The sequence below is a fragment of the Schistocerca serialis genome, chromosome 5, assembly GCF_023864345.2.
Source record: "Schistocerca serialis cubense isolate TAMUIC-IGC-003099 chromosome 5, iqSchSeri2.2, whole genome shotgun sequence".
NCBI classification, from domain to species: Eukaryota; Metazoa; Arthropoda; class Insecta; order Orthoptera; family Acrididae; genus Schistocerca; species Schistocerca serialis.
This window is the reverse complement of record NC_064642.1, coordinates 507,064,200-507,090,026: the sequence shown is the minus strand read 5'-3', so window position 1 is coordinate 507,090,026 and position 25,827 is coordinate 507,064,200. Positions and strand designations below refer to the sequence as shown.

General features: G+C 38.5%; 1 protein-coding gene across 1 annotated transcript in view; it reads left to right on the top strand.

Moving 5' to 3' along the window:
• Nucleotides 1–24,908, top strand: part of LOC126481348 (GTP cyclohydrolase 1) — a 96,963-nt gene extending 72,055 nt beyond the window's left edge. Inside the window, exons 3-6 of the mRNA XM_050105043.1 lie at nt 10,335–10,500; nt 10,607–10,638; nt 21,728–21,812; nt 22,924–24,908. Coding sequence (XP_049961000.1) covers nt 10,335–10,500; nt 10,607–10,638; nt 21,728–21,812; nt 22,924–23,053 — 413 coding nt within the window. The 3' untranslated portion in view covers nt 23,054–24,908. The remainder of the gene's footprint in view (nt 1–10,334; nt 10,501–10,606; nt 10,639–21,727; nt 21,813–22,923) is intronic.
• The last annotated feature ends 919 nt before the right edge of the window (nt 24,909–25,827 follow it).

Here is a 25,827-nt window from a genome sequence, read left to right as displayed (position 1 = left end):
AGTGATCTAAATTGAAGTATACAAAAATATGTAAATAGACAAACCACCATAAAATTTAAGATGTTAGTATGGCGATGCTGGAAGCGACATGGCAATGGCATGATCGAGCGCTTAGGCCTGAACCTGTGACACATGAAGAAACTTTTAGTTACTTAATAGAAGCGTAAGTTTCAACGTTGTTTGCAATTTGATACCACGAGTAGGATATTTCCGTAAGCGCGGGCGCAGCCTGTTTCCTTCTGCATCCTTGACCGACCGAATGTCTGGCGAGCTAGCCGTCGCCGGGGTGTTAAACTTAAGCGCGACCTACTGTGCGGCAGATGACGTATGGAGCGCGCGTGCCCTCCGCCGGCCGGGGCGGCTCTGCCGGCCATCGCTCAGCTGAGTGGCGGCGCGTGTCGCCCCGATGGCTCTTCCCACTCCCCCGTCCACAACAGCCGCCCATTTCTCCTCAGGCTCACGTCAAGGAATGGGGTCAAAGAACTCTGCCGCTAGATGAATGTTCTCGCGCTTCTTACTCAAGAGGAGAGTTTGTGACATGGGAATCACCGATTCTGATAAAAGTTTCGCAAGGACATTCTATAGACACGTGTTTCGATTTTTTGCTACACACTCCCAGGGTTTTGAGAAAATAGACGTCAAATCTGATGCCGGAAAATGTTTTCAGTGCTGTACATCGAAAGATAGTCTAAAAACAAATGTTTTGTTATACAATATGGGGTCCAAAGGTAATATTGTTGGTTATTAACGTATCAGTTTTCAAGCGGGAGCTTGGGTAAATGTCATTTTAAGCGTGTAGCAGAAAAAGGCTGGCTATTGAGTGATAAAGGCTGTACACTGAGGAGACAAGCCATGGAATAGCGATATGCACATATACAGATGGCGGTAGTGTCGTGTATAAAAGGGTGGGGAATCGCCGAAGCTGTCATTTGTATTCAGGTGATTCATATGTAAAGGCTTTCGACATGGTTATGGTCGCACGATGGAAATTGACAGACTTTGAACATGGAATGGTAGTTGGAGCTAGACGGAAGGGACATTACATCTCTGAATCTGTTAAGGAATTCAGAGATCCGCAGTGTCAATAGTGGACAGAGAATACCAAATTCCCTCTCACCGTAAGTAACTCAGTAATCGACGACCGTCACTTAACGACCGAGAGCAGTGGCGTTTGCATAGTGTTGTCAGTGCTAACAGACAAGCAGCACTGCTTGAAAAACCACTAAAATCCATGTGGGATGTACTGCCAACGTATCCGTTAGTACAATGCGGCGAAATTTGTCGGTAATAGGCTATGGCAACAGACAACAGATGAGTGCCTTTGCTAACAGCGCGAGATCCCTGCAGCGCCTCTCCCTGGCTCGTAACCATATCCGGCGGACTCGAGGCGACTGTAAAACCGTGGCGTGGTCCCGATTTCAGTTGGTAAGAGCTGATGGTAATTTTAGTGTGTTGCAGACCCCACGAAGCCGTGGACTCCAGTTGACAACAAAGCACTGTGTGAGCAAGTGGTGGCTCAATAATGATGTGAGCCGTGTTTAAATAGAATGGGCTAGGTCCACTGGTCCAACCGAACCGATCATTGATTGGAAATGGCCCCAAGTTGCCAAAAAGGCACGCTTCCATCTTTCGGTGGCTCCATAACGGTGTGGGCGCTCTACATAAAATGGACTGGGTCATTGGTTATGTTCAGCTACCTTGAGATGATTTGCAACCTTTCGTGGACTTTACATTCCCAAATGATGGAAATTTTTAGGCTGGCCATGCACCATTCACCATGCCAAAATTGTTAGTGACTGGTTTGAAGAACATTCTGGACAATTAGATCGAATGGTTTGGTTACCTAGATCGCCCGACATAAATTCCATTGAAAATTAATCGGACATAATCGAGAGGTCATTTCGTGCACAAAATTCTGCACTAGTAACACACACTTAGCAGTTATGAAGGGCTGTAAAGCCAGCAGAGCTAAATATTTCCACAAGGGACTTCCAACGACTGGAGTCCATGCCACATCGAGTAGCTGCACTGCGCCGGCAAAAGGAGCTCCGACACGATATTGGGATGTATTCCACGACTTCTTCACTTCATTGAAGATGACTAAACTGATGGTTCGTGTTCGAGTCTTGTTCATGCCTTTTTTCATTCGATAGTTCTTCGGTGTATTTGATTACATTCTGCAATGGGAATACATTTCTTTGCCTTTTTTGAAGAAACATTGGGAGGAGAGATTATTAATCAAAAGAGTATATATAATTTCTGATAGCCATTTTCATGGCGATAATGATTCTCAATCGACCTGTATCGCCAAATAGATACCACTGAAATGTACCTCTCTTTGTCAGCCGTGTGACATTTGCTTTTTCCTCAAGGTAAAGAATTTCGTCGCACGGCTTCAAAGTCATGCGATCCCACAGCAGAGCACAGAATTAAACGATGGGCGAATGCTTTCAAAATTCGTGTATTGATCCATAACCAGTTGTCCACGCCTGTCTTTAAAGATATGCTTATATACGTTTGGTATGTATCCAAGTTGGCATCTACTAACGTGAATCAGAAGGTGCACCAGGAAACACATCAATACAACGAGACTGCGTTCGTGTATTGCGCATTGTGCGAGAAATATTTGCTTGCCCTGTTTCTACGATAATTTTCACACCACTGATGGTGAGAACGCTCGCGAATAGACGATCAGTTAAGATTATGCAGTAATATACTTCAGGTGTATTTTTGTACTATGTATCACGATGAAAATAACTGTCAAGACGTTATACATACTTCAGCCTCCCGATGTTTTACTGCAAAAAAATGCAGAGAAAAGTATTCCGGTTATCAAAATAATATCAAATACAGCGAAAAAATATGGAATGGAAAAACTCCATGATCAAGCCGGACCAGTAGTTTATCCATGCCAACCTCGCTCTTCTACACACGCAGAATAAGTTCCCAAGCTACAGCAAGAAAACACAAAAACGTTAATAACTGCAATATTATTATCGTTGGGCCATAAGTTATAAAATAAAATACTTGTTTTAGACTATCTTTTGATTTATATCATCGAAAATACGGTTTTCCGTCATTAACTTTGACCTTGATTTTTTTCAAAAACCGTGGAGTGTCTAACAAAAAGCCGAAACACGCATCTCTTTACTTTCAATATAGAACGTCCTTGCAAAACTTAATCAAAATTGGTGACCCACGTGTCAGCTTCTCCCCCCTCCCCCCTCTCCCCGACCATCCCTCCCTTATCAGAAATAGGGGGTCTACTGTAAGCGGTGCCGTTCTGACATTTCTCAAGGAGCAATACAATAACTTAATACATTAAATTTTCTGTGCTAACGTTGGAAGCACAGTCTATGAAGCGTGCAGGCGCATAGACACAGTATTAGCCATTAATAGTCCAGCATCAGGAAAGATAACCAATAACGAAATTTTCACTTCTTGTGCATACGCATTATAGTAGATACAATAGAAAATTAAATTTGTAGGTAATTTCGAGTGTAACAGGTACGAAATTCAGTACGCAGAGCTGCCAACTCTGGTAGCAACAATGTTCCTACCTCGTCTTACCTCAGAGTCGAACTGAGATTGTAATACAGAAGCGGATACGTCATTACATGCTGATTTAAATCTATGCCAGAGTTAATCAATCATAGTGGCTGCCGAGGGGCGTGACAGTCAGTCACTCAGCAACTCGTAATATGTTTTCAGTGGTCAAGGCATCCGGAAAAAGTGTGGCCAGGACAACATTATAGAACGGTAGCGAGCTAGAGCAGAATAGGCACCATGCAGTCTCGTGCTTGCTGAACGGAAACATCGTAGAGACAAAGACGATATGGCACAGCCAATGATATTCACACGTCAGAAATGTAAAGCATTTTCTCAAAGTTGATGGTTATGTAAACAGAATTAATTGGAGTAGATTACGTAATGACATCCCAGTTTACTACAAAATGTGCAGGGCTTATTTAGCTATGACGAACCAAACCTGGCAAGACTCGTTGCCCCCGGAATCTCCACAGGTAAATGCGGCCATCTGACACTCCATGTAGAGCCGCGACTCGCGCGAAACCGCTTTGTCTCGCGCTTCGCCTATGATGGACACAATCATCGTTCAACCTCATATTCCTACAAACTGTTACTGTATTTGCACGAGTCAGCTGAGTCCAACTGTGACTCATTGATATTATAGTAACGTTATATCAAATTTCCGAAGCGCAAAGTTTCACTTTCATGAACATACTAGCAACCTCATATGGCCCCTCACAGGAAGCAAGTTTCTTATATGACCAGTCGACTTTCCTGTCGTACTGGTAATACAGTTTATGGGCTACTGTGTGGAGTTAAGATTAAGAATGCAACGTTAGGTGTTTTTACTGTGTCATTTCCATATAACTTAAACAGTTAAGTAGCCCATGCCAGAAAAATTACTAGGAGGCAGGAGTGTCAGCTGTTTCATATTTAATTGGCGTCTAGAGTGACAAGTGATGGCTCCGGGGCAGTCTGCCCAAGCGCAAGAGAGTTCTGCGCGAGCTTCGGACGGCAGATTGCTGGAAGGCCGACACCAGCGCCAGTAAGACGCGAGCTACATTTTTGTGGCCTTCTCCCTAATTTCCCTTCACATCTCTTAAACATTCTGTATACCACGATATATATTCTTAACAGCTTAACATCTGATGAGTTTTGAACTGCAGGTCGTTTGAGAAGTCAGCGGTAAGTCTTGCTAGCGGTAGATCGTGCTGGCGTATCGCTGCAGTCAGGTGGTCATATGTAATTCCAAGGATTTCTGCCATTCACCACTAGATGTGAATAGCATCGTCCTCACAGTGACTGGGGACTTCAGTGACTTACAGTTCAGCCAGTTGGCGCGAAATATTTAAAAATATACACTTAATCCTTCATCACTCTATTAGTGAAAACAATATGAAAATCTCTATAGTAGTTCCTTGGATTAGTCTGAAAATACAGAGGCAAACTACAGTGGGGGAATTCGGTTTATATACTGTATGTATAGAAGATAGACAACGGATGCAGAAAATAAGCAAGTTATCAATCTAAATAGTACTTCCATACGGTATTGAGTTGAGGCATGGACCTCTGTGCCGGCGTTCTCAGGTAGTACTCCATTTTATACAGCTGCATTGTCTGCAAAAATCTGAGAAGTTTGAAGTGGTGCCATAATTTAACTGGCGCAGAACTCACGGACCTGCCTTTGCAAAGCAGCATTTCGAAACTGAATTAAAGATTTCTGCTTTTTCTTGATTAGCTTTAATTTCGGTTCTCTGTTATCCATGACTGTTTAAATACTTTTTTCTACAAACAGCCTTTACATGTAACCAGTTTTTCTGTCAAACATATTACTATAATATTTTGCTACTGTAGTCGTTGAAGACTTTACATAGTTTCCTCTTGGCAGCCAGATGCTTTCTGTCATATCTCCATAGTCGTATTTGATTTCCACATATTGTTTCCTTTGGAAATTTCTTTGGAGACCACATATGACGGAACATCACTATGAACTATTCTGCTAGGCATATATCTACCCAGTGCTGGATAAACTATTGTTCTAAGTTCGAGTCACAGTTCATCTACATATTCCTGCTCAGAGATAAATATTTATAGTGCCTTGCTGAAACATGATACTACTACCTCTTCATGTAGTTTTCCAAATATGTACCGAGATCTCCATTTGTTCCCTTGACCTTCTGGTAATAAATGTTGGTACTGCCCCCTAAAAGGTCACTGATTCAGTATCAGGTTGAAGATGGACATCGAACAGGTCTATTTGCTGCCATTAGATCTAAAATATATCCGTCATGACTTGGTTTTTGAATTATCTGTTCTAAATAGTTGTCAGTGAAAGCTTTTAGTATTTGGCAGTATGTCTTTCCATACCCACCATTTATATAACAGTTCTACTACAAATAACTTACGGGTTTGCTGCCACCGCGGTGGTCAACGTCGTCACCCGGCAGCAAACCCGTAAGTTATTTGAACATTCAGTTCGCCGGGAAAAGTTAAGGTCTCACATTGTTCTACTACATTTTAGTTTCCTGTCGCTGCAAATTAAAAAGTTTCAGTATTTTCGCTATATTTAAAATATTTCTCAGCATTTTATGGGTATCTTTCAAACATTCACTACGAGTAATGTCGGCCTTAAAAAAATTAGTATTTTTACTTACTATACTGTGGGTTTTTGGTGTACACTAGAGCTCCTGTGTTGTAAGTATACTACAAATGACAAGTGTAGGAATAAAATTCAGACACGAAGCTCCTCACAACACAGCACCGAAATGGGCACTACATATAGTGAGAAATGTTACATTAAACCTATAATTATACTGTATTTCAGCAACGTGTTACTTGGTGTATTAGTGAGAACATATATTGTACACTAGTGTTTTTTCTTTTTTAATTCACTATTTAATTTCTTCGATGGACACACAACTTTTATTTCAGTGTGCTAACACCAGAATGCGTGAAGTGCATCTCTGCAACAGGAACTCTGGCAAATAGCTAGCCCGAAATTAGGTCATCCAAAATGTATTTTTTTTAACAGCAGCATGAAAGTGTTTTTCGTGTGATATTTGAAACCTCTCAAGTTCATCTATGTGTGTGTTTTTTCAGAGTAATTATCGTGTACTCTTTGCGAAATAGAAATTAGGGCTTACAATACTACTTTCATAGGCGCGGTCCAGAGCGGCTTTCACTATGATGATGATGTAAGCTTTGCAGCTTACCGCGTAGCAAGATCGGGAGGGATAACATTTCCCGCTACTGTAGTCGTACCGGCCGCGGCTAATGCAATCTCTAAAAGAAACTTGCAAGGATCCGGTTACAGTAACCCCGATGATGATGACGCACTTAAATGGTGCTCGTTCCGCGCATAGTGCGGACGTCGATATTCCTACAATGCACCTGTGAGAAACTATCTACAGCTCTATTTGTATTCCACAAACCACTGTAAGGAGTAAGATATGAAGGTATTACCTACCTGTACATGCGTTGTGCGCGTGAGGGGAAAATGCCTACACATTTCGGCATGTTACCGAAATTAAATTTACTGTGGGAACTTAATACCAACCGCTTTGGTAGGTAGGCCTACTCGTAAGTCTTTGACCATGGTGACTAGGAATTTGAAATACAGTGATCAAAAATTTAATTTTTCTCTTCTCCCTTGTTATGACATTAGATACAAATATACAGTGTTTCTCGTATACTGGGGATTTTTTCTAATGCTTCCCAGCCGTTTCATGCTACGCCAGATATACTTACGCAAATATATGTGTATAGCTTGGGAGCTAACAATGTTATTTTCAATGCAGTCCAATTAATTTTGTCTGGTTTAAGTATAATAATTTCGAAAATTTTCACCAGAGTTTCGAAGAATAAAGTAGCATGCAACTGAAGGTTCTCGGAAATGTAGCGAAGTCTAGTTAGGGTCAGCCGCTTGCCAGATTTGGCTCTCATTCGGACCGGCAGCATAAAAAATTCCGACCGGGCAATGGTATCTTTCCCAGGCTGTGACCATACGGGTTGCCAACAACAAATTTGAGAGGTCTGATGAAAACCATGCTGTCTTTCCTGAATTTAGGGTGGAAACGACTTTAAGAAAATGCGTTGCCGTAGTTTATATACCCGTGTTCGATCTCGGTGAAATACAAGTAATAGCGAGTACATACTCCAATTTATATCGTGTAATTTCTGAAGGTGTTAGGAGATGAGTGTTTGTTGGTCCTATCAGTTTGATAGCCCATGCACTTTCCAAATTTTCGGACGAATTCCTTTAAAACGTTTTTTCTCTGCACTTTACTTACTTTGAAGTTAGCCTACAGTGATGTAAAATTGTTACCAGTACTCATACGTATACCATTACAGAAAATTGCAAGTTTTAAGTTACTATAACTAAAATCCTAGGCGTGTGTAACCATTCAAAGTAAGAGTGAAGGAAAGGTTTTTGAAGTGGAAGGGAGGGGGGGGGGGGGGGGGGGGGGAGGAGGAGGAGGAGGACAGGCAGTAACAGTGACTTCCTCTCCGACAATGGAAGAGCACCTGATTCAGGGTCGCGCTTCCTGTAATTTAAGTATGTTGCGATCATGAATAATTATATGCAGAATATTTGCAAGTGAACCATTTGAACCGAATGGTGATGCATAATTAATATAAAATACATTGCAAAAAAAGAATACCGGTACTTGACATTCTTGGTGTTTCTTCCCATTCTGTTTGCTCCAGAAGAAAAACTGCATGTGTGTGTCTGTGCGTACACTTAGGAGTCTAATTTTTTTCTCTGCAGTCGGTATGGATGCGGTATGACGAAAAACCTCTTACACATACATTTTGCCCTAGTATCTGATTCGTGGGGCAGTAGGTTTTTGGGACATACCGTACTGTACATTCTTTGAAGTTTTGCTGTTAATTTTCCATACAGCTAGCTACCATGTGCCTGATCATTGCACTCTCTCTCTGTACACTGAGTGTCTTCAGTTTTACCAGATTGGATTTTATGCAGTTGTGCAGTGTTCAGTCTCTCTCATAAACTGTATTACGCAGAATCCTTAGAAAACTTAGTGCCACCTTCTCAGTTTTCTGCACCACTTTCATAAGCAAGTCGACCTTCACTCATGGCCATCTGTAAAAAGAATTATTCTTGTGAAATGAAAAAATGTAAAACATTGCTGCCATAGTGTCTTGGGAGACATTCATTATTAAGCGGTGATGCAGTTCATCAGAATTTGACACAACTATAACATCGAATGTGCCACCTTTTCCCAGCAGACCCACATGAATATCTTTGGCAGCATAGTACTGTCATTTCATTACTGCCTCGATGTAATATGTGTGATTTACCTGAAGGCAACTCTTTTCCACTTCCATGCCATTTATTGCACATAACCACAAACTCGTAAGTGATAAAACCAATGAATCAACAACAGCACACACACCAGTCCTTTATTTTATAGAGTACAGTTAACAATGACAGTGTTCTGAAGAACACTCCATGCTTCGTTATTCCCCACAATAAGATGTACCACAGTATGTCATCTGTTTCAGTTTGCAGTGTTAACCACCGTGCAACTTCTGTATTCTCTGAATGGTCATAGACATTCAGCACCATCTCATCTGACACTGATATCAATTACCCAACCGTTTTCAATAGATGACTACAGCACTGCCTAGACATCAAGTATCACTGTTTTAATGATAGTTTTTCGCAGTGCTTACAATATGCCCTTTGTCAAAACCACTTAAATTATCAACTTTCTCCATCTCTGCACTTGGAACAGAAAAAGTTTGTTCCTTTTATTCCACAGCATCGGATAGTTTTTTTTAGGACGACTGTCCTTGCCATGTGCTTCAGCTTTCATCAGTTCCACAATAGGTATATGATCATAAAGTTAACTAAAAACTGTCTGATTTCTTGCTCCTTAAAACATCTGAAATCAAACCCTAGGTAGGATGTGACAGTGCTGCTCTAAATCCTGCCATGAGCTTGAAATGACGCTACCTCAAATCAATTAGCATGATAATATACATTACTGCTGACATATGCATGTGCACACAAAGGAATGTCTCAGCATGGGCTATTTATTTATTATTTTTTATTCCTTAGGACCAAAGTGAGGAGCACAATTCCAAGATTGTGGAACATGTCAATACATGAAATTACAACATATAAGTAATAACACAGAAAAATAAAATGTTCACTAACTTGAAACGTGTCTATCTAAAAGTTTAAGCAAACACAATCAACAATACAACAAGGATCAGCTTAATTTTTCAAGGAAGTCCTCAACAGAATAGGAGTGAGCCACTAAGAAACTATTCAGTTTAGATTTGAAAACGCATGGATTACTGCTAAGATGTTTGAATTCGAGTGATAGCTTTTTGAAAATGGCTGCAGCAGTATACTGCACACCTTTCCGCAAATACATTCAAAACTCTAGCAAAAGAACCATTTATTGATTAATTCTTCTGTCACTACAAATGTCGAGATCTAGTTTCATAAACTACTTAACATACCAATAACCTCAAAGTAAAAGGCAAAGGGAACTGAACACAGCAAACAATGTTGACATGAAGCACAACCAGCTCTAACTGATTAATATTGTTTGATCATTTACTCATCTAAAAGTTCCACTAATCTTCTTAAGACTTGAGACACAATTCTCAGATCTACTGATATTTGACACATTACTTTCATTACATAGGTAGCATAGAACAATGGTAACAAATTCTGATGTTATTTTGCTATATTTATCAAACTCATGAACTGAGCTTTATTTACTGCAGTCAAAAACCCTCTCCAATACTAGTACTTTTTTGTTCCACAGAGGTCCTAAATAATGCAGTGTTTGATGAAGATCATGATGAAATGGTTGTAGTGAAGGATATAGAGATGTTCTCAATGTGTGAACATCATTTGGTGCCATTCTATGGCAAAGTGTCCATTGGTTATCTTCCCACAAAGAAAATTCTTGGACTTAGCAAACTTGCTAGGTAAGTACAGATAATATATTATTGAACAAAAGCTTGAGTTACAAGAAACATCACAGGAATATTCAGAGTGATGGACTGTTCACTATTATTATTTTTTTTGTTTCAGAATAGTAGAGATCTTCAGCCGTAGACTACAAGGTAAGCTTAATTTCTCATGTGAAATAAGTTAATGTAAATCACACCTATACAGTACAACAGTATTTCACTTGTATCAAAAGTAATTGGGGATCTTTGCCATGAAAGTTGAGGAAGGAAGACAGTCTATTAAAATGCTATTATTTTGTCTGCAACATGTCACTGTAATTTCAGGAGTTAATTCAAAATTACCTTTAATGTAAGGGATCTTTGCCAATGGGAATTCTCTTTTTATTTGAATCTAGAAAGTAACCTACAGGTACTAAAAGAACAAGCAGTGCACTTCACTGAACTTCAGCACTATCCTAAAAATATTATCTTATCCGAATAACCTTGCAATGAGTGTTAGAATTGTAGACATAATTTAATGCCTGTAATTTATGAAGGTATGCTGGATAAAGTGTCATTTTCACCTCTAGTTTTTTCAGAAACCATTTGAGTAAAGGCTGTGTATTATGTAACATTGAAAATCATATCATCCAACATCTTAGACTTCACCTTCTACTATTTCCTTCTGAATTGTACAAATTATCCCTGTTCAAATAGTCACCAGATTGTGCCTGCATTACAGTTGGCCTTCAGAGGGTAGTGGTACATTTTTAAATTGTAGTTCCAATCATCACATAGCCTCTTTAATTGAAAAGTCTGATATGACATGTGTAATAGTTAATGCCATGCAAAGGCTTTGTTTTCTAGCATTAAGAAAGAATTACTTCTCATGATGGCATCCTGTACTGGAGAAAAATTCTCAAAAACAGAGCAGTACAGTATCACTTGCAGCACTAAGAATTCAGTAACTTCACATTATAAATTCATTATATTTAAGCTATAGCTTTGCTAAGAATAAATTTCATCACACATAATTAAGTAGCATAGTCAATATGATGTACACAGAAAATAGATGTAAATACCATTGAAGGATTAGACCTTAGGCATCTTCTGACAGTATGAAGGCTGATTACAAGGAAATATGAGGTCCAATTTAGGAGTGCGGGATTTGTGATCAGCATGTTGCGAGTCCCTCTCACCATTGTTATCAGTAGGTGTGGTGGTCTGGTCAAATGTGGTCTGTCATTGTTGTAGTCTTCAGTCCAGAGGTTGGTGTGATGCAGCTCTCCATGCGACTCTATCCTGTGCAAGCTTCATCATCTCCCAGTACCTACTGCAACCTACATCCTTCTGAATCAGCTTAATGTACTCATCTCTTGGTCTCCCTCTGATTTTTACCCTCCACACTCCCCTCCAATACAAAGTTGGTGATCCCTTGATGCCACAGAACAAGTCCAACCAACCGATCCTTTCTTCTAGTCAGGTTGTGCCACAAATTTCTCTTCTCATTTGGGTTCAATACCTCCTCATTAGTTATGTGATCTACCCATCTAGTCTTCAGCAGTCTTCTGTAGCATCATGTCTTCTCTTGTCTAAACTATTTATCATCCATGTTTCACTTCCATACATGGCTAAACTCCATACAAATACTTTCAGAAATGATGTCCTCACACTTAAATTTATACTTGATAACAAATTTCTCTTCTTCAGAAACGCTTTCCTTGCCATTGCCAGTCTACATTTTATATCCTCTCTACTTTGACCACCATCAGTTATTTTGCTTCCCAAATAACAGAACTCATCTATTACTTAAAGTGTCTCATTTCCTAATCTAATTCCCTCAGCATCACCAGGTTTAATTTGATTACATTCCATTATCCTCATTTTGCTTGTGTTGATGTTCATTTTATATCCTCCTTTCAAGACACTGTCCATTCTGTTAAACTGCTCTTCCAGGTCCTTTGCTGTCTCTGTCACAATTACAATGTCCTCAGCAAACCTCAAAGTTTTTATTTCTTCTCCATGGGTTTTAATTCCTACTCCAAATTTTTCTTTTGTTTCCTTCACTGCTTGCTCAATATACAGATTGAATAACATTGTGGATAGGCTACAGCCCTGCCTCACTCCATTCCCAACCACTGCTTCCCTTTCATGCCCATCAACTCTTATAACTGTCATCTGCTTTCTGTACAAATTGTAAATAGCCTTGCACTCCCTGTATTTGACCCCTGCCTCCTTCAGAATTTGAAAGAGAGTATTTCAGTCAACATTGCAATAAGTTTTCTCTAAGTCTACAAATGCTAGGAATGTAGGTTGGCATTTCCTTGATCTATCTTCTAAGATAAGTTGTATTGCCTCACATGTTCCAACATTTCTACAGAGTCCAAACTGATCTTCCCTGAGGTTGGCTTCTACCAGCTTTTCCATTCATCTGTAAAGAACTCAGGTTTGTATTTTGCAGCTGTAACATGTGGTCTGTCATAACTGTTAAACAGCTCGCCTCTCTGTTCCAACAGCGGAACACTTAATATAGCCATCCACCATGCAATAAAATTGACAACAATGAAGTAATGGATTATACTACATTAGCAGCCTATTGAATACTTTCCCATAAGGCATAACTTTCCTTTTTTATTTTGCCAATACTCAAAATTACGCAATCTGTGGAAATTATTTTTGAGTCTTTACTTGAAGTCTTCTATCCCATTGTTCTTTCTTTTGTAAAATAAAATTTGTTAGTAGTGGAAAATATCACTGAGCCAATAGATATACTGGCTAATAAATCTGATAATGCTAAGAAACTTTAAGACATCTGCATCAGTTAATATTGTGAAATATACACACTATTTATTATAGTTCATTTGTTTTTAAAGGTATAGTTTCTTGAAATGTACTAAAGAAATTATGGCAAAAATTCACTGTGCTCTGAGTGATTTGTAATGTAATATTTTACTATAGACAGGGTCACTGCACCTATTACAGGAGTTGGTATCTATTGTGCCTCCAACTCACTTGATTTGTCTAGTATAAATATATAGTTCTGTATTCACATGTGCTGAGAAAGAACGTTGCATGTCCATTTATGCACAAGCAGAAGGTAAATGGAGGTAAAACTTCTTTGTTGACGAGTTTAATTCATTGGTAAGGATGCTTTGGGCTACGCACCACTCCTCCAGGGTGATATGTAACACCACATTGTTTAATATCATTTATGTAACTCGCAGTTCCTGATATTGATTGGGAATCTATATACCAGAAAAGATACTGCACTAGCAACCCAGGAAAGTTGAGTAATCATCCTACTGCTTCATAATCATGGTCCCTCAGCCAGTAATTGCTGGGTACAGACCAGTTGATGTTGTGGTTCCCAATGTGTGGGCTGTACAGCACAGCTGGTCCTCTGTTAGTATAAACTCTGGGTGTCTACTATACATTCATACTCTACAAACCACTGTGAAGGGCATGGCAGAAGGTACTTCTCATGGTACTAGTTAACACGGCTTCTTCCTGTTATATTTACATATGGATCGCAGGAAGAATCACAGGTTAAATGTGTTTGTGTGGGCTGTGATTAAACTAAACTTGGCTTCCTGATCTCCACAGGAGCATAATGTGTAGGTATACATAGGTATGGATTCATCACTTAAAGTTGGCTTTGAAATTTTGTAATTGGGCTTTCATGGGATAGTTTGTGTCTATGTTAGTGTCTGCCAGTTCAGTATTTTCAGAATCTGTGACACTTTCTCATTCATCAAACAAACCTGTGACCATACATGCTGCTATTATTCATGTATTTTGAATATTCACAATCAGTCCTATCTGGACTGTGCCCTAAACACTTTGGCAAAATTCTAGGATGAATAACACAAGCATTTCAACAGCAATCTTTGTAGATTGATTTGCATTTTCCCCTAATATATGACCAGTGAATCTAAGTCTGCCACCTGCTTCACCTATGACTCAGCCCATGTTATTGTCTAATATCATATCCCTACTTTGTTATACTCAGGTGTTCATATGAGTTACTTGATTCCAAGTGGGGCTCCTTGGTATTTTAATTGCAGGGTACTATGTTTTTTGTGTTGTGAAGTGCAGAATTTTACGTTGATGAACATCTGAAGGAAATTGTCTGTATTTGCATCATTTTGAACTTTGATAAAGATCCAGCTGAAAATTTCTGCAGATTTTTTCAGACAGTACTTTATTGTAGATAACTATATCATCTGCAAAATATTTATTAATATTGTCTGTAATTTATTTAAGAGCCAAGAACAGCAAGATTTTACACTTTGCTGGGGCTCATCCTAAGTTACCTCTACACGTGTTGATGACTTTACATCAAGGATAACATGCTGTATCCTCCCTACCAAGATACTTTCTATCCTGTTACAAATACAATATTTTCGATGCTAAGGATAGGTGTGATACTGGGTCAAATGTTTCTCAGAAAGCAAGAAATGCTCATTTACCTGACTGTCTTAATCAGTGACTTTCTGGACATCATGTGAGAAATGTGCGATTTGGTTTCACATATCTTTCTGAAATCCATAATGGTTGCCTTGTAGAATATCATTATCAGTGACACCTCATCACATTTTAAATCAGAATGTGCTCCAAGATTATATAACAAACGAATGTCTAGGATGCTGGACAATAGTTTTGTGGAGCACTTCCGCTCCCATTCTTGTAGATGGATGTGATCTGTGCTTTCTTCCATCTACTGGGCATGATTCTATAGGGAGATCCATGGTAGATTAGGGTTAAGAGAAGTTAACTTCACTGCAAATTCAGTACAGACTCTGGTAAGATTCAAACAGCCCCTGGAACTTTATTCAATTTTAGCAGTTTCTAATGTCCTCAACACTACTGACACTGATAGTTGTCACCTTTGCAGTAGCGCAAGAATGAAACTGGGATGACACCCTTGAATTTTTGTTCGTAACGAAGAATTTCAAAGTATTTTGTCAGTCCTGATGCTGCTTTGCTACCCTCAATTTTGACTTCTGCCTCATCCACAAGTGTCTGGACACTAACTTTGGTGCCAATAACAGCCTTTACCTATAAACAGAATTTCTTTGAATTTTGAGACATCTTTTGATAATACTCAGATGCAGCAGTTAACTGCTATCTTTACAGTCACATGCAACTTGGCCTCTCCCTGTATACAGGGTGATCCAGGAGCAATGTCCTATAACTTGAGATGCTTCTGCATGTGGAAATAAACTGAAAAAGTTCTATGAACATATGTTCAGTTTGTGATATTGATGGAACTGGAGTGGGTTGAAGGCTACACACCCATGAATGAATATTACTTACTGAAATGCTTTGTAGGCACTGTGGTGGACAGAATAAGGGTGGAATGGACTGATCCATCCTACAAGAAGTGCAAGGGTTCTCCAAAAGATGGCAGCACTGTGATCAGAGGTAACAGCTGCAAGCAAATCCAGGGGGACAACTGTAGATTGGATCAGTCACCAGTTGTGAGGCTGTGTGCACGTCATGCTTGAATGATGTTTAATTAAGCAAGGCCATTGTGTCCACAAATACAGATATTCTGCTTATGTTCACCCAAGCAGAATATGCAGACATGTTCGTGCACATGTGCTATAGTGGCAGTGCCCATGCAGCTTAGACAGAATGACATATTAATCAACCCTCTGTGCTAGGATATTTCCCAGGGTTTTAAACATTATGTGAATCTGGATCACTGTCCAATATACACGTAACATCAGAACATGAGGCTGTTCAGTCAACTGAGGAAAGGGAAGATGACATTGCAGTGCATGGTGCATTAGCTGTCAGCTCAAGATTCCACAAATAAAAGTGTGGTATACATAACATTCTGAGGGCTTGTGCTAATTCCATGTGCAGCCCAGGCAACATCTGCAACCAGGTGATTCAGTAAGTGGACAACAATTTTGTGAGTGGTTGGCTGTACAGAGATGTCGTACAATATGCTCTGTTTATGGATGAGGCATTTACATAAAATGGTATCATGAACACTTGCAATTATCATACATAGGTGATGGAGAGCCCACATGACACTAGAGAAACAAGATTACAAATTCTGAATGAACATCTTGTGTGGTATGGTGGATGATGTAGTGATAGGGCCTGTGTTCCTGTCAAATTGCCTGAAAACTGCAGCATATGCACATATCCTCATAGAACACCTACCTGCACTTTTAGACACAACATTAGAGCAACAACAGCAAATGTACCTGCAACATGATGGATTACCAATTTGCTTTACCAGACAAGCATCCCAGTATCTGAATAACACTTTTCCTCAATGGATTGGCAGGGTTGGACCCATTAATTGTCCTGCCAGATCACTGAACCAAACCCCATTAGACTTCTGTTTATGGGGCTGGTTAAAGGGAGATGTGTGTGCTACAAAGGTGGATTTATATTATGAAATTGCCCCTCGCATCACTGACACTGTTGTCAACATTAAAACCCACCAAGATGATGGCCGATGTGACCCAAAATGTACACCCTCAAACACGTTGATGAATGGACTGAGAAGTGTGGGGGAATTTTTGACCATATCTTTTAGTATCGACCAGTTATCTTTCCTGTCATTATTCTGTTTACCATAGTGACTACACAGCATTTCTGTAAGTAATATTCACTCCTGTCTTCACATGGTTCATGGATGTGTGTGGTCACCAACGTGCTCCAGTACTGTAACGATCGAAAATCGGAAACTGGTTCACAGAACTTTTTCATTTATTTTCACATTTAGAATCGGCTCAAAAACTGACATTCCTCATGAGTCACCCTGTATATCCATATGTTTTGTTTATATCTATTAAATAATAATTTGTTTCTTTAGAAGCTTTTTTATTGTGGACAATAGAGGGTCCCTCCCATTGTGAACTTTTCTTCTAGGTATGTATCTCACGTGTATCGTCTCTAAACCTGAGCCGCAGTTCTTGTACATGCTCCCATAGATATGAATGTTTCGGTTCTTTATTGAGATATGACACTACTGCCTCTTTATCTAGTTTGCTGAATGTGTAAAACCTTGTTTTTGTCTTAGTTGCACATTGTCTTTTGGTAATCACTGTGATTATGCTGTCGCATAGTCACTGATAGTTTATAAGCGGATATCCTCAAATAGTTCAAGTCTACTTGTTGCTATTAGGTCCAATATATGCAACATGAGAGGAATAACAAACGATCTGTTCTAGGTAGTTTTCTGCAGTAAGTAATTCTTGTCATGACCATCATTTACAAAACTGTAATTATCTCATTTAGCTGTTAGATGATTGAAGTCTCCTTCGATGATGACTGTATGATTGGAGAACTTGTGTACTGGTGATCTTAGGTTTCCTCTAAAGTTTTTGTTTACATCTGGATGTGAGTTTGATGATAGATAGCATCTGTTACAGATTTTTCAGTAAGGAAGAGTCTTGATCAAATAATTTTGCTTAAAATTTAAATTCCTACTTCAGTGAATTTGAGTTTTTTGCATATAGTGACAAATCACCTTCACTTGCTATTAACCTATTTTCCCACAAAAATATCACTGCTGTTAATTTTGGGTTTTAGCTAGTATTACGTGAACTCCACTGCTGTTTAGAAATGCTTCAAACCTGACATTTCTATTTTAAATGCTCCAGTGCAGTTAATCATTAAGATTTTAATACTCTTGCCCTATAAGGGATCTTCTTTGGATCTTACACTGACACTTGCTAATGCCTTTTCAGTTATGGTTATCTGGATTGGATGGAGAGTTGCCTAGTCCAAAAAAAATCCTTTTGTGAATCTCTCACACAATCGACTACCTAAATAGCATCCTATGATGTATAATGCACAACTGAAATGTTCATGGGAACTGCACAGTTCCCAACCATGTGGTACAAATCTAGAAAATCAGACCCTAGCTTATCACAAAATTTTCAAAGCCATTGATTAAACCCTTCCACTTTCCTCAGAACCAGAGGGCAACAATCAGTTCTGGGAATAATGATGCAAATTTTGAGCTTTGTTGAAATTTGGTGAGTAATGCTGCCTTCCTCTACCTTCTTTGCCAGGCAAGGGGATAGTTTAAGTATGAGCTCAGAGGAGAAATGACAGGCATCTGGCTCAACTGTTTGGATTGTGAGTATGGGAAAACATTTATATAAATCCCTAAATCTCAATTAATGTCATTGGGATGGATGGTGGTTGAGGTAAACCAGTAACAAGTGGGCAACCTCTGGGGTACCTGCCATAGTGCAGTTGGCGGATGACTTCTGAGACAAGCAGATTTTGGCCTATGTGGTTGTTAATTACTCAAGCTCCCATTGGTAACAAAATGATTCTTACTGTCCATACCCACTCCTGATGGGAAAGGTCATCCATAAGGAAATGCTGACACCTAATCATCAAAGAACAACAATGTTCAGTCCTCTTGAGGAAACAAATTGAAATAATTGCTGTAAAGACAGTGACAAGGTAGATATTCACGAAAATCATTTACAATTTTTTTTAATTTTTGCTTATTTGTCCATCCTGAAGGATTGTACATTCTAATGTTGACATAACTTGAACAAAGGAAGAGATACCATCATCATAATATATACATAAGTGTATAAAGTATATCTGAAGAATATGCTATCTCTGTTAACACTATAATATAAATGAACTATATGCAACCTATGTAATATCTATGAAATACGAATGGATGGCATAGTACAAACCAGAAAGTCAACACGTGTGTGTGTGTGTGTGTGTGTGTGTGTGTGTGTGTGTGTGTGTGTGTGTGTGTGTGTGTGTGTGTGTGTGTGTGTGTGTGATGCACTCAAGAGTACACGAGTGGGCCTTCAGCTCCGAAAGCCCATATCGAAGATGTTTCATTGAATGGTTTGGGCGTTGACACTTGTTGATAGTCCAATCTGTTGCAATTTGCAGAAGGTTTGCACTTCAATCATGTTGAATGATCCTCTTCAGTTGTCATTGGTCCTATTCTTGCGAGATCTTTTTCTGGCCACAGTGATGTCAGAGATTTGATGTTTTACCGGATTACTGATATTCACAGTAGGCTGGTAAAATGGTTGTGCGGGAAAATCCCCACTTCATCCCTATCTTGGAGATGCTGTCCCATCACTCATATGCTGACTATAACATCTCATTCAAACTCACGTAAATCTTGATAACCTGCCATTGTAGCAGCAATAACCAATCTAACAACTGCGCCAGACACTTGTCTTATGTAGGTGTTGTTGCCCGCAGTGCCATATTCTGCCTCTGTTGCAAAGGCGGTGGCATCACCTTTAATGCTTTCATAGCCTCAGCGTATGAGATTGTTCCCCATCCCCTTTACTTCCTCAAGTTTTCTTTCTTAGGCATAAACCTGGCTGTCCTTCTTCCACACAGGATGGCCACTAGACCAGTTTAGTCATTTTGGTGGCTGCATGCATGAATCATTTAATTCATGTGTATCTGTTCCACATTTAATACATGTTACCTCACCAATAAAACCAAGGATTTTATGTCCTAACAGTTGGAATTTAGAACATCTTGGAGGATTTCGGTATGCAGTGTAACTTTGTAGCAGGTAAAACCAACTGCTCTATATTTTTGTTGTATGGGGGGCTTTAAATTTTTTTTTTCTAGGTACTTGTTCACTTCGTAATTTTTTTTTTTTCTCTGACAACCTCATTTGCTCATAAGTCGTGTAAGTCATAGGGGTCAGTCTGCACCAGCATCACTACCAGTTGCCTACCCATATTGCTAAATTGAGGGTGGTACACATTTAAATTACTATAGGGTAACCCATTTTTTTGGGCCCTTACAGCTCATAAATGTGCTGTGATGTAGCTGTCTGTCATTGGAGTACCATTTCAGACATACTTGTTTTCTGTCAAAAAAACTAGCAAGTGACTCTAAAACTTTGTGAATAAAGAAAGTGATTTTTGAACAGATTCCTCATCTTTCTTAATTATTAATTAAAATAACCATTATAATAAAATTCTGTGGGAGCAAAAGAAAAAAAGGATTTTTATTTTCCAGAGGACTCAGATGCTGAAGAACTAACAAGTCTTAAATAAAATAATATTGTATGTCAAGAAGCTAAAATGTCAACATCCCCTCTCTTAAGAACATGACCACTCTCAAAGTAATCTATAAATAATGTGTGTTTTGTGTGTAAAGAAAATTGCTGTAGTAGCTGATGATTAACAAACCAGATAACATATCATGCAGTCCAAAATTAAAACAAAAAATGTCTAGTTCCTGGCTTGGATTAAAGTATTCTTACAACACTGTATCCATCACATTAACTGTGCAATACAACTACATGGTACTGAATATAGATATTTGTCTCACATGTGATGATGGTGTTGCCAAACTACAATTGTTTGACATCAGTTTTCTACTGAAGACATGCATGGGACAAACTTTTGATGGAAATTTTTATCTTATTAGAATGGAAGGATTTGCTCTGGTGTAAGTGTGCAAATTTTTGTCCACTCTGTATACGAATCACTGAAAATCACCATACGTACACAACACTTCCCAATGAAATGAAATGAAATGAAATGAAATGAAATGAAATGTCGTGTGACAAGGGCCTCCCGTCGGGTAGACCGCTCGCCTGGTGCAAGTCTTTAGATTTGAGGCCACTTCGGCGACTTGTGCATCAATGGGGATGAGATGATCATCATTAGGACAACACAACACCCAGTCCCTGAGCAGAGAAAATCTCCGACCCAGCCGTGAATCGAACCCTGGCCTTGAGGATTGACAGTCTGTCGCGCTGACCACTCAGCTACCGGGGACGGACACTTCCCACTTTGTGCCCCACTTGATAAAGAGGCTCTCACAGACCTAATTAAGCAACACCTTCAACCATCATTTTTGTGTGTTTTAGGCTCTTTTTTTCATTTTCTTTGTAACCTGACACAAAACTGTTGGGCAGTGTTCTCATTCAGAGGGGCTGTGCATTTTCCCTTCAGACCTGTGTATGAGAAATGGCTCTTCACACTCTCCCAGACATTGATACTATAACACTGTCAAAAAAGTATTGTTTTAGTTCCTTTTCCAACCTCCACAGTAATATTTCTATAGGAAGACTTCATTGCTTAATTCACAAACTTTGTGCACTCATATTCACAAAGACCACTAATAATCTTCCCTTGAGTGCCCTAAAACCACCATCATGATGTCACTGTAGAAAGTTAAACACAAAATATAAAATTTTAAAATTTAAACATTGTGCTTTCTAACTTTGATACATATAAAAGAAGAAATCACACTAGAATTTATGTTGCAGTTCAGGAGAGACTGACCAAACAGATTGCTGTTGCTGTGACAAAGGCTGTGCAGCCTGCAGGTGTGGCAGTAGTTGTTGAAGGAGTGTAAGTAAACTAATTCCTGATTTACAGCTTTCATTGCTAAAACTACTGTTATTACCTTGATTTTGAAGAGTTTGTACTAATATGGCAACTTTACAAAAAATATTGTGAAAAAGTATAATGAAAAGTGTGTGTGTGTGTGTGTGTGTGTGTGTGTGTGTGTGTGTGTGTGTGTGTGTGTGTGTGTGTGTTATTTCTTGGGCTAAGTTCATGATACACCAGTTTGTGTGTTCAGTGTGACTTGGTTATTATTTTATTATTATTATTATTATTATTATTTGTTTGTATTGGTCACCTCAATTATGTCAGGTGCACTTTCTCCTTGTGCTTGGCCCTAAACTTCATTTGCTGTTACTTCCTTCGGTCCACATTTTGCCAGGTTTTAGTTTTAGCACTTCTCAAAAACAGTTACTCTTAGAGTTAATTCTTGAGTGGAAAGTGTTTGTGGCTACCTGAAGTCATACCTATTGGAAGTATTTTTCTGCCCCAGTGAATCGTACTGTCTTGTTCTTTCTTGTTGAGAAATATGTAAAAGATAAGTTTGAGTAAACTTGTAGGGCTCATAAAGCCAATGTGGCCATAGAAAAACAACATTCCTTGTGTGAATTATTGGAATCTTTACTACATGTGTATAGTGTTTGAGATTTTCTCATTTCCTGAATTGTCTTTGATTATGCCTAATATTTTGCTCAAGATGTGCTATTCTGTTACTTCTAACTGCCTGGTCAGATCTTTTCACTTAATAGCAAAACATTCTTTCTGTATCAGTCCACAAAAACATATTACTGTGAAGTAATGTAGCTTTATATTAACTGATATAGATTGCCTCTTGCAAACACACACTTCAGGTTAGTTGATATGCTGTCTCCATTTTTCTGATCTGTGATGTAAAGGCTTCTTTCCAGAGGTGACCAGCTCTATTCATTCTGAAAGATTTTTTTAACATGTTTATTTTGATTTCCCTTGCTTCTACCTGTAGTAATCTGGTGGTTGCTTTGTCTGTAACCAATTCAGTTTTCTCAAAGGAAATCTGGAATCCTGCCATTGCTGCGGCTGCTTATATTTATGTGTACAGTTATTACATGACTCATATATTTATTTTCTTTTCTTCTAGACACATGTGCATGGTGATGAGAGGGGTGCAAAAGATTAACAGTAAGACAGTTACTTCAACAATGCTTGGAGTCTTCAGAGATGATCCAAAAACCAGGGAAGAATTTCTCAACTTGGTGCATTCGAAGTAAAAAGAGACATCATGCCATTACAATGGTGAAAGATGACTGTCACAATGAATAAATGAGTTGGTTAAGTGATCAAACACAGCAGAACAAAAATTAAAGTATTTATTGCTTGAAATAGGAAAAATTCGCTATTTACCTGCAGAAACCGCAAAACTTCTATAATTTGTCCAAGGAAGATTGTTTCAAAGATTAGTACACACACTTTTGTGATAGTCACCTATTAAGCATTGTTCCTGTAAATGTTGATACTGTGTTTGTCCCATTGTTACAGTGTTCATAGAATATCAGTATTTTTAGTATGAAACTTGATAAATTGTTGTGTGCATTGTTTGAAAGTAAATAGTTCTCGTGTGGTTTTTAAAGGCTTCTTAGCCTATCAGAAGTATTAGCATGATGAAAGTATGAGAGGACCAATGGAACTACCTGGAAATGTACATGAACGTGGAGTATATTTTAAGAGACTTTGTTAAATGAAAAATTATTTAAGACAATCCCAAGATTGTTTCATAATTTTTAAGAATCTTGCCAGGTATTTTAGTTAGTACATCATGTTTTGTGCTTCATAGAAGGTAGCATGGGAAGGCTATGTGGTACTTGTGGAACCTTAATGTTTCTTAAAAATATTAATTTCACTAAGCAAAAACATCATATGAAACAGTTAAAAAAATTAAGTGATTAGGCATTGTACTTTGGTATCTACAGTTGCTTGTAATTGTCACAAAAGAGCAAAGAATTCACAAAAAATGAGTACTTAATTTCTTTTATTGTGAGCAATCTCGTGCAGCTTTTAAGAATGAAACTACGTAAAATTGCATGTGCTCTGAGGCAAGTGACTGACAAAATACAACAGTTCAAACAGTACACATCATAAAATGTACAAAGTGTTATCAGGAACTTGAAGTCTGTTTTCTCCTCGCTACACAGTGGAGGACTCAAACCTAATCTAATAGTACAAACAAAATAATCCTTTCTATGTTTTTTTCATGAGAATTTCATTTATATGTAACCATGACCCATATCTATTACATGATTCAGAACAAATAGGTTTTAAATGCATAGAACGAGCTCCAAGAAACATGGGGAAATACCAAAACTCTCAAGTATTGGTGGTGGAATATGTTTTTTTGTAGTCTGGTTCTTCTCAGACATCTGAAACACAGGATTCATGCTGGATTGTGAGAAAGTTTTTAGAAATTACAGAAACTTAAACAACATTTGGAATTTGTAGTGTTTGAATGTTTCATAAAAAAGGTTGCAGTCCAAATAGGAAGTCAAAATGACGATTTTGGCTTAAACCACAGTATCCAGACTTATAATGGATACTGATCACAGATGCCTACCTCCTAAAAAGTCTTGATTTCTATACAAAGTTAGTGATAAATTGTCTTTCCATGACATGTAAGTTTTTGCCTCAAATATATTTTACAATAAAATTTGAATTCTCATTGTATTTTACTCATATGGTGAGAGGATGATTCAGAGTATTGTTACACTCCATCAAATTTCATACCCTTTCTGTAAATATTTGAGAGTAAAATAAAAATGTATTTAATTTGTTTTACGTATGGTACCACAAGTGTTGAGATTACATAAGTGGCATTATTTAGAATAATTGCAGTACAGTTATTGAGATATCTAAAGTTTTTGTGACTAATGTTACAGAAATGAGGCAGTTGGCCTAAGTTAATTGTTTTTACTTCTATTTTTGTATTTGAATTCCTTATTTTTATGATGATTAGAATAAATAACAAATGTATTTTAGTAATTTTTATTTGTATTTTGCCATACATTTGCAAGAGTTACACTGCAAACGCCAATGAACTGGACCAATATTGTCTTTAGACTTTTGTATTAATATTTATTGTCAAATAAAATTTTACAAATTTTCATTTAAAAAAAAATAACAGTTTGGTGTTCTCTCTCTCTCTCTCTCTCTCTCTCTCTCTCTCTCTCTCTCTCTCTCTCTCTCTCTCTGTGTGTGTGTGTGTGTGTGTGTGTGTGTGTGTGTGTGTGTGTGTGTGTGTGTGTGTGTGTGTGTGTGTGTCTCTTTTTGTGTGTGTGTGTGTGTCTCTTTTTGTGTGTGTGTGTGTGTCTCTTTTTGTGTGTGTGTGTGTGTGTGTGTGTGTGTGTGTGTGTGTGTGTGTGTGTGTGTCTCTTTTTGTGTGTGTGTGTGTGTGTGTGTGTGTGTGTGTGTGTGTGTGTGTGTGTGTGTGTGTGTGTGTGTCTCTTTTTGTGTGTGTGTGTGTGTGTGTGTGTGTCTCTTTTTGTGTGTGTGTGTGTGTGTGTGTCTCTTTTTGTGTGTGTGTGTGTGTGTGTGTGTGTGTGTGTGTGTGTGTGTGTGTGTGTCTCTCTCTCTTTGTGTGTGTGTGTGTGTGTGTGTGCGTGCGTGCGTGCGTGCGTGCGCTATTGTAGTTGAGAACCAGAAAAAGAGTAGTTTAAGATGCTCACTTAAATCACATTACTGTTAGATGTTACATGGTGCTCATATTACATTACATTAGTCATATTCTGTGGATCCCAAGGAGACTGGTCAAAGGTGTACATTTAATTTAAATTCAGTACAATACAACTAAGTTACTGTACATTAAGGTAATCATTTTGCATTACAGAGGTAATTAAAACTGTAAAACCACCTCAAAAAATTTAAGGTTAAGCATTTATGTGAAGACTCCCATCAGAGGAATATGAGAACCAGCCTAAAAGAAAATTCTTTAAATCTGCCTTAAACTCTGCGATCATCCCACAGAAACGTTTTAAATGTGAAAGCATGAAATAGA